General features: G+C 39.0%; 1 protein-coding gene across 1 annotated transcript in view; it reads right to left on the bottom strand.

The window, feature by feature from the left end:
- Window positions 1-3,001: 3,001 nt before the first annotated feature.
- Window positions 3,002-13,028, bottom strand: part of avl9 (AVL9 homolog (S. cerevisiase)) — a 32,353-nt gene continuing 22,326 nt past the window's right edge. The window contains exons 15-16 of the mRNA XM_083936174.1: window positions 8,185-8,273; window positions 3,002-5,618 (exon numbers count right to left, since the gene is read on the bottom strand). Of these exons, the coding sequence (XP_083792300.1) occupies window positions 5,491-5,618; window positions 8,185-8,273 (217 nt within the window). The 3' untranslated portion in view covers window positions 3,002-5,490. The remainder of the gene's footprint in view (window positions 5,619-8,184; window positions 8,274-13,028) is intronic.

Raw genomic sequence — 13,028 nt, 5'->3', positions numbered from 1 at the left:
GTTAGGGGAAGGGAAGCGGGCGGGTTGGGGTGGAGGGTTCTTCCTCGTACCTTTTTAAAAACATGAGCACAGGTGCTTCATGACAAACCTTACTAGCATGTTTGGCTGCATCATATTCCTTTGGCACTGTATTTTGAATGAACGTTAATTTATTAAAAAACATACCAAAAACGTTCCTGAAACCGACTCCCTGTTTCTTTTTGTTGGGCTAAAACGTCTTTGAGACATTGTGATACACAGTTGTTGGCCAGTTATCTGAAATACTTGAGGGATTATCATTTGAAAACTAGTTTTGGTCCAAACCATCACTGTAACTTGGTTATTCTAATAAAGGGAAAATAGTCATTATTTTATATTCTCATTTACGTTATTAGCCATAGACTGAACCTCTTTTAAATCAGACTTCAACAGAGATGAACATATTCACACATGGTCATCGGATTTTGAAATTAAAAAGCCATTGAGTTTCTAGCACTGAATATTTACAGAGCCTATCATAAGTATTCACCCCCTTGGATGTTTTACCCTTTTATTGCTTTCATAAATCAATCATGGTCAATAAAATTTGGCTTTTTTCACACAAATTTTTTGGGGAAAAAACTCTTAAATGTAAAAGTGAAAACCGATTTCTACAAAGTAATGTTAATGAAACAAAATTATATAAAGAAAAATAATTATTTGCATAATTATTCACCCTCTTTTAAATGTAATGGTCTAATTTAATAGTCCATCCAATTGGTGCCAACAGTCTCACAAATAGTGTAATAAAGATCATCTGAGTGGTGTGGGTGTATCTCAAGTGATTGAGGTATAAAACACCTGTGTCTGAAGGGTCCAGAGACTGGTTGATCAGTATTCCTGGCTACCATTACACCATGAAGACAGAAGAACACTCCAGGCAACTCAGGGAAAGGGTTATTGAAAAGTACAGTTCAGGGGATGGATACAAAAAAATTTCCAAGGCATTGAACAATCACTGGAGTTCAGTGAAATCAATCATCAAGAAATGGAAGGAATATAGCACATGTGTGTATCTGCCTAGTTCAGGCCGCCCTCGTAAACTGAGTGACCGTGCAGGCAGGAGACTAGTGAGAGAAGCCACCAAGACCCCTACGACTACTCTGAAGGAGTTACAAGCTTCAGCTGCTGAGATGGGAGAGACTGTGCATATAGCAACTGCTGCCCGAGTTCTTCACCGGTCAAAGCTTTATGGGAGAGTGGCAATGAGAAAATCACCGTTGAAGAAAATTCATATTAGATCTCGACTAGAGTTCGCCAAAAAGCATGTGGAAGACTCCATGGTCAAGTGGAAGAAGATTCTTTGGTCGGATGAGACCAAAGTTGAGCTTTTTGGCCATCAGACAAGACGTTATGTTTGGCAAAAACCAAACACTGCACATCACCAGAAACACACCATCCCCACTGTGAAGCATGGTGGTGGCAGCATCATGCTGTGGGGATGTTTCTCAGCAGCCGGCCCTGGAAGGCTTGTAAAGATAGAGGGCAGAATGAATGCTGCAAAATACACCGAAATCCTGGGGGACAATCTTTTTCAGTCTGCAAGAGAACTACAGCTTGGGAGAAGATTTATTATTCAGCAAGACAATGATCCAAAGCATACTGCAAAAGCTACACAGGAATGGTTTAAAAAGAACCTGGTAAATGTTCTGGAGTGGTCGAGTCAAAGCCCAGACCTCAATCCTATAGAGAATTTGTGGCTGGACTTGAAAAGGGCTGTTACTGCCCGATACCCGTGCAACCTGACAGAGCTTGAGCAGTTTTGCAAAGAAGAATGGAGCAAAATTGCAGCGTGCAGATGTACAAGACTGATTGGGACTTATCCACACAGACTCAGTGCTGTGATTGCAGCCAAAGGTGCATCTACTAAATACTGACTTGAAGGGGGTGAATAATTATGCAAACCATTATTTTTCTTTATATCATTTTGTTTCATTAACATTACTTTGTAGAAATCTGTTTTCACTTTGACATTAAAGAGTTTTTTCCAATACATTTTTGTTTGAAAAAAGCCAAATTTTATTGACCATGATTGGTTTAGGAAAGCAATAAAAGGGTAAAACATCCAAGGGGGTGAATACTTATGATAGGCACTGTATACATTGACATTATGTATCTGATTTAAAAAAAAAAAAAATTTCCTCTGAATTTAACAAATTTTCACTCAATGTTATTTTTCAATGTTCACAAATTCAGAATCAAAAATTCAACGTTAAGTCAAACAAAATTCAAATGCAAAATACAATGTATTAAAGTCAACTAACATGTTTTCAACCTCAAATTCAATAGGCCGAACTCAGATGCAAACTGTTTTTGGATTTTTGATTCTTAAATCAAAAATAGAAATAAGGGTGAAAATAAGTCTTGAAAATCAGTAAACTTCAGAGGCAATACATTCAGATAATTTCAATGAAAAAATATTGAGTGTTGGAAACTCACTTTCCCCTCCATATTCCTCCGTACACCTCCATACCAGCTAGGCAAACACTGAAAATGCCCTGGAAAATGCCTTTAATATGATGTGTATGATGTTCCTTCGCTCTTGTAAAACCTGTTAGTTTAAAGTATGAAGAAGGACAAATGTCTCTCTGTAAGGAGTTAGTAAATGGTTAAATAAATGCATCAGCATGTGGACTGATGCTGAGAACAGCACAGTACACTGGGTGTGACTCTGCTGGCCTCGGGCTGAGCTCTTGTGTCCCATGATGCTGCCCAATTGTCGTAGGACAACACACGGGTGCATTTTTGTGCGACCATGTGCTGCCACCACAACAACAACCCCCTCTACAAACACACACACACACATCACTTTGTTCGGCTGACCTACATTTGTACCCAGACACAAACACCCAGAGGGATAAAAAGAACTGTTCCTATATCATATAGATACTAAAAAATAAAAGTCTGCAGTGTATTTTAATTATATTTTTAATACAGCAATATAGTATAGTATCACTTCTTCTCAAATACATTAAAAGCATCTGTCAAGAAAATATTCTGTGAATTTTAATCCACAATACATTCATATCTGTTAAATACAAAATGAAAATATATCATAAAAAAAGAAACGCAAGAGCAGCTTTTAACAGCAGAAATCCAAAGAAAATTCCCAAAACGATTTAATGGCCAAAGAAAGCTTAAAAGCATGAAGGACAACAACATTGAAATCGTTTTAAAGACAGAAGGGTGACACTCATTACAGCTGTAAAACTGGACTGGACAGAGCATGCTCACTGGACCACTTTTAATTCAACCATCGTTGAACGTTTGAAGCATTTGGAGGGAAAAGATCCTGTAAGCACCTCTAAAATGACAGTTCTACGAGATAAAGATTCACATAAATACAATATAACAGCTGTGGTGCACGAGTACTAACAGCACTCCGCAGATCAGGACTTGTTTCCAGTGTTGTCATGACAAAACATGGATATTTATGAGTTTATACACGACAAATAAATAAGTTTTAACTTTAAACTATCTTCAGATTTACGAAATATAGTTATCCCAATATATATATAGTATAAAAAGGCCTGGGTGAGGGTTTATCACACCCTGTCAAACACATGTGGGTGCAGGTTCCTTCATAGTTAAGGGAGGATTTTTAATCACGTTTATGAGGGCACATAATCAGGCATAAGGTACACAAGATTAATTATGTAATAGCATTGTGGTTGCAATAACAAGACATGTAAGTTCATGCTGAAATTATGTGTCAAATAATGAATTATTAATGGATTAATCAAATGCCAACAATTCCCCATGTTGCGTTTTTCACAAAATGTGATAATTTGCTGCTTTTATCTATTTTAATTTCTCTTAAAATAAACATTTGAGTGGTTTTAGGGGACAAAAGAGGAAATTTATAGACCCAGAAAGTGACACAATGTAATTAAAGATTATCAGACGAGTCAAAAATATATCTGAATACATCAATAAATAATAAGATATTACCAATTAAGTGTCAAAACAAATATAAAGCTGTGTACTTTCCCTTAGGCTACGGTCAGTGGTAAAACACGTTTAAACCAACAACCACTTAAAAGATAAAATGAGTGAAATAAATTAAGATTTCATTTACACAGCTTAATTTCTCCCCATTTGGTCATATTTAATCAATTATCTGTTTTCCTGTTCATCTGTATTGCTAGCTAGCTTAACTGAAAACACTGGTAGCTAAAAAACTAAGCTAAGCTAAGTTTACAAGCTAGACACACCCAGCTCACTAACTTTCTAAAGCTAACGCCTGTGATACAACCGTTGAGCAGTTAATGTTAATCCTCCATTGCTTGGAAACAGCCTTGGTCCTGGGTAACTTCCTGTCAGCTGATGTCATTCACATACAATGCAACAGGAAATAAACTAGGACTGTTTTGGAATGTTTATGTCTTTGAAAAGGTCTATACATGTGTACAGCATTGTTTTGTAGTTTTAATCTTTGAAAAATAGCTAAATCATTCTAGCCAGCAAGCTAATGCTAACAAACTTTGCTAGCTAACATTACATGACAGTTTAGACACATTTCCTTCTTCTTTTATGTTCTGTTTATTAAAGATCCCATTTAGAAATAAGTCATGGGTATTTTCTAAATGTGTACTATTTAATGTATTATAATGTCAAAAAAACTTAGAGAGTTAAAGTAAACGTAGAATTAACTAGCTAAGTGTGTTAGCATTTTCTTGCAGGCTAAAATGCTTTAGATTGGAGGTTAAAGGAACAGTTTGCTGCTTTAAATCTTTATGTTTACACACAAATTCAATTATTTAGCTGATAATATTTCTCTATTGATATATTTTTGACTTCAAAATCGTACATTTTGGCACCATTTTTCACTATTTTCGGATATTTTCCACCTAATAATCATCAAATAATAGTAGGTTTCAGCCTTTCCTAATTCACTCATAACCATTTTTTAACGCAGGACTTCGTGCTGTTATCACAACAACCACAATGCTGATTACGAAGACACCACTGAACATGAGCCAGAGTGAATTTAAAACCATTTAAAAAAGGTGCCACAGCTCATGCTGTTCTGTCAAATCCTGTGACACCGATTTGTTTATTTATTTATTTTTTTTACATAATTTCATTGTCAGCAAAATAGTCGGCAATATAGACAAACTCCAGGAATATGCAGCAAAAGAGCGACTACGTCCCAAACCCCGACAACGGCCTCTTTAGTGTCTTGCAGGAAAAAAGCATCCAGCAGTAAAACAGAAGTGATGCACAACTGCTGAGATTTCGTTTTTTTTTGCTCAAAAGCGCGGGCACTCTCTGCCTCACAGTGAATATGGACTGTACAGTTAGTATAAGAGAAGCGCGGCCTTCCTATCCGGAGTGGCGTCGCACCTGGTTTCACACTTAAAACCTGATTCTGAAGATGATTTTCCTCTCCGTCCGCTGACCCTCGGGCTTCACCGTGAACAGAAAATCAGAGGACGAGGACAGAGTCAAGAGGATCGGGGGGGTTTGGTTTCAGGGTTGGACCTCTGTGGCGGGCTCTGGATACTCCGGGGGGCTCACTGCTGCAGGCTGCGCCAGTGTGGAGAACCAGGAGGACATGGCCGACTTGGCGCTGGTCAACGCTCCTCCGACGGACTGACCTGAGAGCAGAGGAGGACGGTGAGACTTCATTCACAGAACAGGTAAATGAATGCTCCATTTACTTATTCAAAATCATAAATTCTCCAATTGTATACTGTATGTTATTTATTTTTACGTTCAGCTTCTTTTTTCAAAAATAAAATAGGTTTTGTAGAAAAACATACAGAATTAAAAATGGCTTCTCTTGAAGGATTATTTGAAAACTAGTTTTGGTATTATAATCAAGATTGTCAAAAACAATTGTTTTGACAATATATATGGTCAAAATGATATAAAAATACAATTTTATTTCTATCATGACGCATTTCAGCAATATTTATGTCATTTGGACGACGCTTTATGTTATGTTCTTTTTGCACTTAAAGCCCATGAACCCCCACACAGGTGTTTCCAGTTAACTGGTAGATTAGACCTCTTCACAGGACTGTGTGGGCGTGTCTACTGGGAATGACTGACATCTCCCTGAGTCTCCTGTTAGCACACCTGTATCATTCTTATTGGTAGACATGTATGACCTCATACATTCCCATCAAATTCTCATCAAAGCCCCGCCCACCTTCAGCCCCAGCAGAGGTCTAATCAGCCAGAAGAAGTGAAAACACCTGTGTGGGTGTTCAGGGGCTTTACGTTCTAAGTAAAATGAGAATGTGCTTTTCATTCATTCACTATGACTTTATAGAATTAAGAGAAAACATGTTATAACTTGATAGTCTATACGCTCAGCGGCCAATTTATGAGGGCCCACATGTCCAACTGCTCGTTAATGCAAATTTCTAATGAGCCAACCACATGGCAGCAGCTCATTTAGGCATGTAGACATGGTGAAGAGGATGTGCTGCAGTTCAAAGCAGCATCAGAATGGGGAAGAAAGGTGATTTAAGTGACTTTGAACGTGACGTGGTTGTTTGTGCCAGACGGGCTGCTCTGAGTGTTTCACAAACTGCTGATCTACTGGGATTTTCACGCACAACCATCTCTAGGGTTTACAGAGAATGGTCCCAAAAAGAGAGACGATCCAGTGAGCGGCAGTTCTGTGGGCGGCGATGCCTTGTTTTAGCCAGAGGTCAGAGGAGAATGGCCAGACTGGGTGGAGCTGATAGAAAGGCAACAGTAACTCAAATATCCACTGGTTCCAACATCTGTGAACACAAAACACCACCTACTTTCTAGCAGAGAGGGAACAGCGGGAGAAGACCACACTGACACTTTATTAAGCACCAGGTGCACCTAATAAAGTGGCCGGGGAATGTAGATTCAAGACTAAAATTAAATTAAAATCAGTCGGTCAGGGAATAAGGTACAATGATGTAGGGAATTTAAAACATTTGACATATTTTTTGTATAGTTTCATCTCATTTATAAATGCATCAAAATTAGGAATTGTTTTTAAGAAACTACATTTGTGCATAAAGTGGGGATGAGCAATTCCTCAAGCAGTCCTTGTTTCAATTGAACTCAATTGATAAACAACCGCACTTGAGTTTTTTGTGCGTGCGTGCGTGCGTGCGTGCGTGTTTGTGTGTGTGTGTGTGACAATGGTTATTGTATTGCCATTAGTTTTAAAAGAAAAAAAGACCTGGAGCAATGGTTGATTGTCACCAAAATAAAATAATAAAAGAAGCACAAAAGCTACTTGTACTGTCAAATCTGCATGATTACACTGTACTTTGGTTTCATAACTGGATGGCTAATGTTGCGTTCACACCGGCCGCGTAAATTCGCTTTACGCTGCCTTGTTCATGCTATTTGCATCACTTGCGCTGCTTGAACTGAAATATTTCCACATAAATATACGGATAAATAAACAGATTTTACGTGTTTTGCGTCATGCTGCGTGCCGCGTCCATTCACGTTTCGTCAGTTTGGTGACGTTGTGATGCAGCGCGGGGACTTGTAGTCTTCATGTGAGTCAGTGAGGATTCCTTCAGTGTTCTTCGTTCAGGAGCTTTTCCACTGCAGCGGTCTCCTTTGTTTGCTCAGCTTGTTTCTCTGATTACTTCACATCCAGACGTCCAGTGACTAAAATCCATCATCCGGTTCAAATACAGAGTTAAAAACTACCAAGATCTAAAAAGTGTCTCTTAAAACTGGATGAAAAGTCACTTCATGAAGCTTCTGGCTGACGCGTGCGCAAAGAGGATATGACGCCACTGACAGGAGACCGAATGTAAAGGAGCGCTTTTCTCTTTTTGAACATTGTTGGAAACATTTGGGATAATGAAGAAACATAATTAACAAGATAAAAACATAGGATCTAGTAGTTTTTAGATGATTTAATGCAGGAGAGTCACACATTAAAGCTTTAAGTAATAGCTATTTAAGCCAACATACAAACACCAAATATTTTCTCAGATTTGAGGATTTGCTGCTTTTCACTGTTTTATATTATAAATGAAATGGTTTTGGGAACATTGGATGGGCATTTTTTCTCTATTTTCAAATGTTTTATTTTTGAAACAATCAAGTAAAGACACTGATCTCTTTGAGCTTATTAATTGGGTGCTACACTGAATAATGTCTCCGCTCAGACACCTAATGTGGGGATTGGTTCCTGAGCTTTCTTACCCACTGCCTTCCCTGTCTGGACCACGCTGCGACTGGTGGTCATCATGGCGTTTCCGATCTTCTTCCCTCTCTCGCTGTTCTGCACCGAGCTGCAGAGGGGAGAAAACAAAAGGTTCACAAAACCAACGTGTGCATCCCCTCCATTTCCCTTGTGACATCGCAGGAATTCTTCCTCCTTTTCCAGGAAACGACGACACAAAAGTTGCGTTGCTAAATGTTGCGCCAAACCTGTTAGAGGGGGATTATGTAACAGCAGAGGCTGAGCTGCAGCCACAGGTGGTGCCGTGCTGATGATCGGAGCTGCCCTGAGAGCGGAAACGAGCAGGCTGCGTCCCACAACAAATGTGACAGCTAAATGCGGCTTTATCTCAGCAGCAGCCTGGTGTCAGTCCAACGCGCAACCTTTCACACGGATCCCCGCTGACCTGACATTAAGCAGGAATCTCACTCCTGCATTATCTGGGCAAAAGGCGCCAATGTGGATACGTCTCAACAGCTGCCAATGTGTGCCTTCACACCCTCTAATGAACCAATTATTTCATCTGAAAATAAACTTGCTCGCTGTGAAATTGACTTGACTGCTGCCGCCCCAATGACAGCATCACACTTTGAGTCTCATCAAGAGGACTCTGTTCCTCCTTTAAATATGCGGCGATATGTTGAAGTAGAGGTTATTTCAAAAGAGACCAACCAATAACAAAACCTCACATTTTTGTCGTGTGTTTCACGCCTTTTTTGCTGGTTGGTTTAGTGCGGAAACCTCTGGTGCTAAAAAAATTAAAAGTGCAGTTCCTCAAGTGGCCACTTGTCTCCAAAAGTGAGTCAATCCCCATAGACCCCCATGTTAACGTTACTAAATAAACATGTTAACAGCTTGGTACAGAAAGCAGTTTTGGTCTCGATAACTACCCTATTGGCCCAAATATAAGATAACCCTCCTTTTTTAAACAATTTGGGCCCAAAGGCGTAGATTTGGGGGGGGGCGTGTCCCCCTAATATTTAGAAGAGGTAGATTTGTCCCCCTTAAAAAAATATGAAAAGCAACCTACTCCCCAAAAGAGGTAAATAATAGTCCTTCAGAATTATGTAAATAAACTTCTTACCAGTAAACATGTCTTTGACTATTTCAGACACCCCTTAACTCCACAGTGCACGCCGCACATGTGGTTGTAACACAGAACTGGTCTCATTCTCCAATAGAATTGTTGTCAAGATGAACATGACTCCTTTAAAAATCATCACCAAAAACATGCAATGTTTTGAATATGCACAAAGTTTTGAACAATATCGGAGGATAATGGATAATAATAATAATTAAACAAATCATTTACATAAATTATTTAAATTGTTGTAACCAAACCTACGCCCTTGTTCGGGCCAATACAATAATTCCTCTGTTCATGACGGGGTGAATCTGTATGACATTATATTACCTGTTCACATGTCATCAGACTGTGTTGCTAGCTAGCTTAACTGAAAACACTGCTAGCTAAGCTAAGTTAGCCAGCTGAACACATTCATTGTTTTGTATTTTCGCTCTTTAAAAATGAGTAAATCATTTTAGCCCGCAAGCTAATGCTAACAAACTTAGCTAGCTAACATTAAATGGCAGGTTAGACACATTTTCTTCTTCTTTTATGTTCTGTTCATTAAAGACCACAATGGAAATAGGTCATGGGTATTTTCCAAATGTGTACTATTTAATGTCTCATAATGTTAAAGTAAAAGTAGCATTATTAGCTAAGTGTGTTAGCATGTTCTTGCAGGCTAAAATGCTTTAGGTAGGAGGTTAAAGGAACAGTTTGCAGCTTAAAATCTTTATGTTTACACACAATTTAAATGATTTAGATGATAATATTTTTCTATTGATATATTTTTGACAAAATGCCGTCTCCTTCCTAACTAATTGAAAGTAAATGTAGTAAATAAAAGTGTTTGTGTGAAAGAGCTCTTCATCTTGTAAAGTCTGTGTTTGAAATGTAAAACCAAAGAGAAAGTGAGACGTATGGTCAAACACCAAACAAATTGCGGTTGCTAGGCGCTTGTTGCTAGGGATCAATGATCAGGCTCCAAGGCTGCATGTACACCAGGTATCTGTCCTCGCTGTGCCAACTTCCTTCTGTCTTTATTTTCAAAATAAGTGACTATGGTGTAATAGTTGTGCCACATTAGTGAAGGAGCAAAGTGAGATTTTGAGCAGAGAAAAATACATTTTGCGAGCACATACATTTTATTTTGAAAATAAATTATATGCGAGCAAAAGTTATTTTCCTTTGAGCAAGCTAAAAATTCTAGTCTGTGCCCAATACATTTATTTTTTGCATGCTTGCTCTTATTATTTTAACTTGCAATAATAAGCCCCTCTCAGTTTTACGCACCATATCCAACCAATCAGAGACCACGAAAAGCTCAATTCAGATTGGCTGTTTCGTCTCCAATCAGCTCGCTAGTAGAAGTATAACAGCGTGCATCCCGGAAGCATTCAGAAACATCAACAGACCACAGTGGAGTTGTTTGACTAAAGCTGGATTATTATTTTTTATTATTTACTAATTTAAACTAGGGTTATAGTCGCCTGAACTTGGGTAGAATAAGAAATAAAAGATACAGAAACTCCATTCACTGAACGGGACGGTGAACTTTATTTCTTAGCTCCTAACATTAAACTCAAGTCAGACACACTCCCACTCTGTCCCCTTCAAAATAAAAGCACTTAAGAGGAAACTACAGTAGACAAGACTATTAATACAGAGTATTATGGTGCTGTTAACGCTATATCTCTGTGTATCTTGAGACATCAGCTGTTGTGGGATGTTAGTTAACTCCCCCCTCTCTCTGGTCTAGTAGTCCTGGCCTACATAACTGGACGATGTCGTTCGAACAGCAACACAAAAATGTCCCATCACGGCCAAATGTAACTAATATGTATTGCTTTGGTTATATATCATATTTTATGAAAATTTTATTAAAGTTTGTTTGTAGGTTAGCTACTGCCTTTGACATGAATTAGCAAGCATTGGCAACATACAAGATAGTTTGCAAGCTGACTAACATTTGCAGTTTAACACAGGACATCAGTGTAAAAGTTTACAGCTTAAGATTATTATTCATCAAGACAAAGTCAGATCAAAGTCTACAATTCATGAAAAAAAAATGTCTGAACATTGCAAGATGTTTGTTTTTACCTTTACCACTATTCACATATTGTTGAGAAAACATGTTGCATATTTCTCATGGTTGTCTATGTGTATTTTGATCAATTACAACATTTTTCTAATAATAAAATAGTTCATTTAGGATTGTACAAATCTAATAAGTGCTTTCTAGTTTTAAACGGATACATCTTTTTTTTCTTTTTTACTTTTGACCATTTGGCACATCCACATTCACATTTCAAAAAGATCCAGTCTTGTGTTTTAAGTTTTGCTAGTGCAGTTATACACTCTCATTTTACATTTGTATTGCAGGATGTTTCTTATTGTTTTAACTGTAGTTCCTGAATATAAGAACGCATTGATACTTTGTATATTTAGGGTTGTTGGTTAATAGTCTTGTAACTTCTGTATGCAGGCCTAACCATTAATACAGTAACTGATCTTAGCTGCATGAATGTTTTTATACAGTATGACACTTTGTGATTCATTTTGTAGATTGTCCCCCAAATGAGACATTTCATTATATCTTCTGATGCTACTTCCAGCAGGAGAACGCGCCCTGTCTTAAAGTGTGAATCATCCAAGACTGGTTTCTTGAACATGACGATGAGTTCACTGTACTCAAATGGCCTCCACAGTCACCAGATCTCAATCCAACAGAGCACCTTTGGGATGTGGTGGAACGGGAGATCTGCATCACGGATGTGCAGCCGACAAATCTGCAGCAACTTTGTGATGCCGTCATGTCAACATGGACCAAACTCTCTAAAGGAAGGTTTCCAGAACCTTGTTGGATCTATGCCACAAAGGATTAAAGCAGTTCTGAAGGCAAAAGGGGGTCCAACCCGGTACTAGCAAGGTGTACCTAATAAAGTGGCCGGTGAGTGTAAATTCCTCCTCTTTCTGGAAACTGTCTCCTGATGACAGCAGACATGAAGGTAAAGGTTTTTTAATGTGGCGGCCTGCATCTTAGCTGTGTAATGATAGCGCCTGCTTATAGGGGGACAATATCTACAGTTAATAATGATATCAACATTAAAAAGTAGATATAGGTAGTTAAGATGTAATACTTGTAAAATAGTACAGAAAATAACCCGGATTCAGTTTTAATATAGGCTTAAATTGTGCCACCCGGCCTGTGAAAAAGCTTCCAACAATCTTGTGTAAAGAGAGAGAGAGAGAGCAGTATTTCCCTCCTGAGACACGGTGCACCCAGAGAGGACACACTGACTCTCTCCGTCTCGCTGGCTGACCCAAATAAACAGCTCCTTACGCCACCCAATGCACCAACAATAAAGAGTGAGTGTCTGCCTGCCTGCAGCCGCGCAACAACATCTCTGCCAGCGGCTGCTCTTTGTCCAACACCGATGACGAGGAAAACAAGAAAAAAGGGGCCGGCTGTGTTTAGAATACTCATGCAACACAGCACATTCACAAGGAAGTGAAGCATAGGGTCTTTAAAGCCAGAGGCGGCGGCAGGACAGCAGTGGGACAAAGAGTGAGGAGCTGGACGCACTCAGCTTTCTCAGCCAGCAGCCTGGAGACATCAGACCCGTCACCGTCCGTCCCACTGACCCCAGTTTCACCCCCACAGGAAACAACTCCATGTTTACTGCAGACTTCCAAGATGGGCTGTCCACATCCACTGTTCGTACATAGAACTACGGAAAGTACCGCACTGGGATTCGT

Source organism: Echiichthys vipera, assembly GCF_963691815.1.
Source record: "Echiichthys vipera genome assembly, chromosome: 21".
In the NCBI taxonomy this organism is placed as follows: domain Eukaryota; kingdom Metazoa; phylum Chordata; class Actinopteri; order Perciformes; family Trachinidae; genus Echiichthys; species Echiichthys vipera.
Note: the sequence above shows the minus strand (reverse complement) of the source record. Positions and strands in the feature narration are given on the sequence as shown.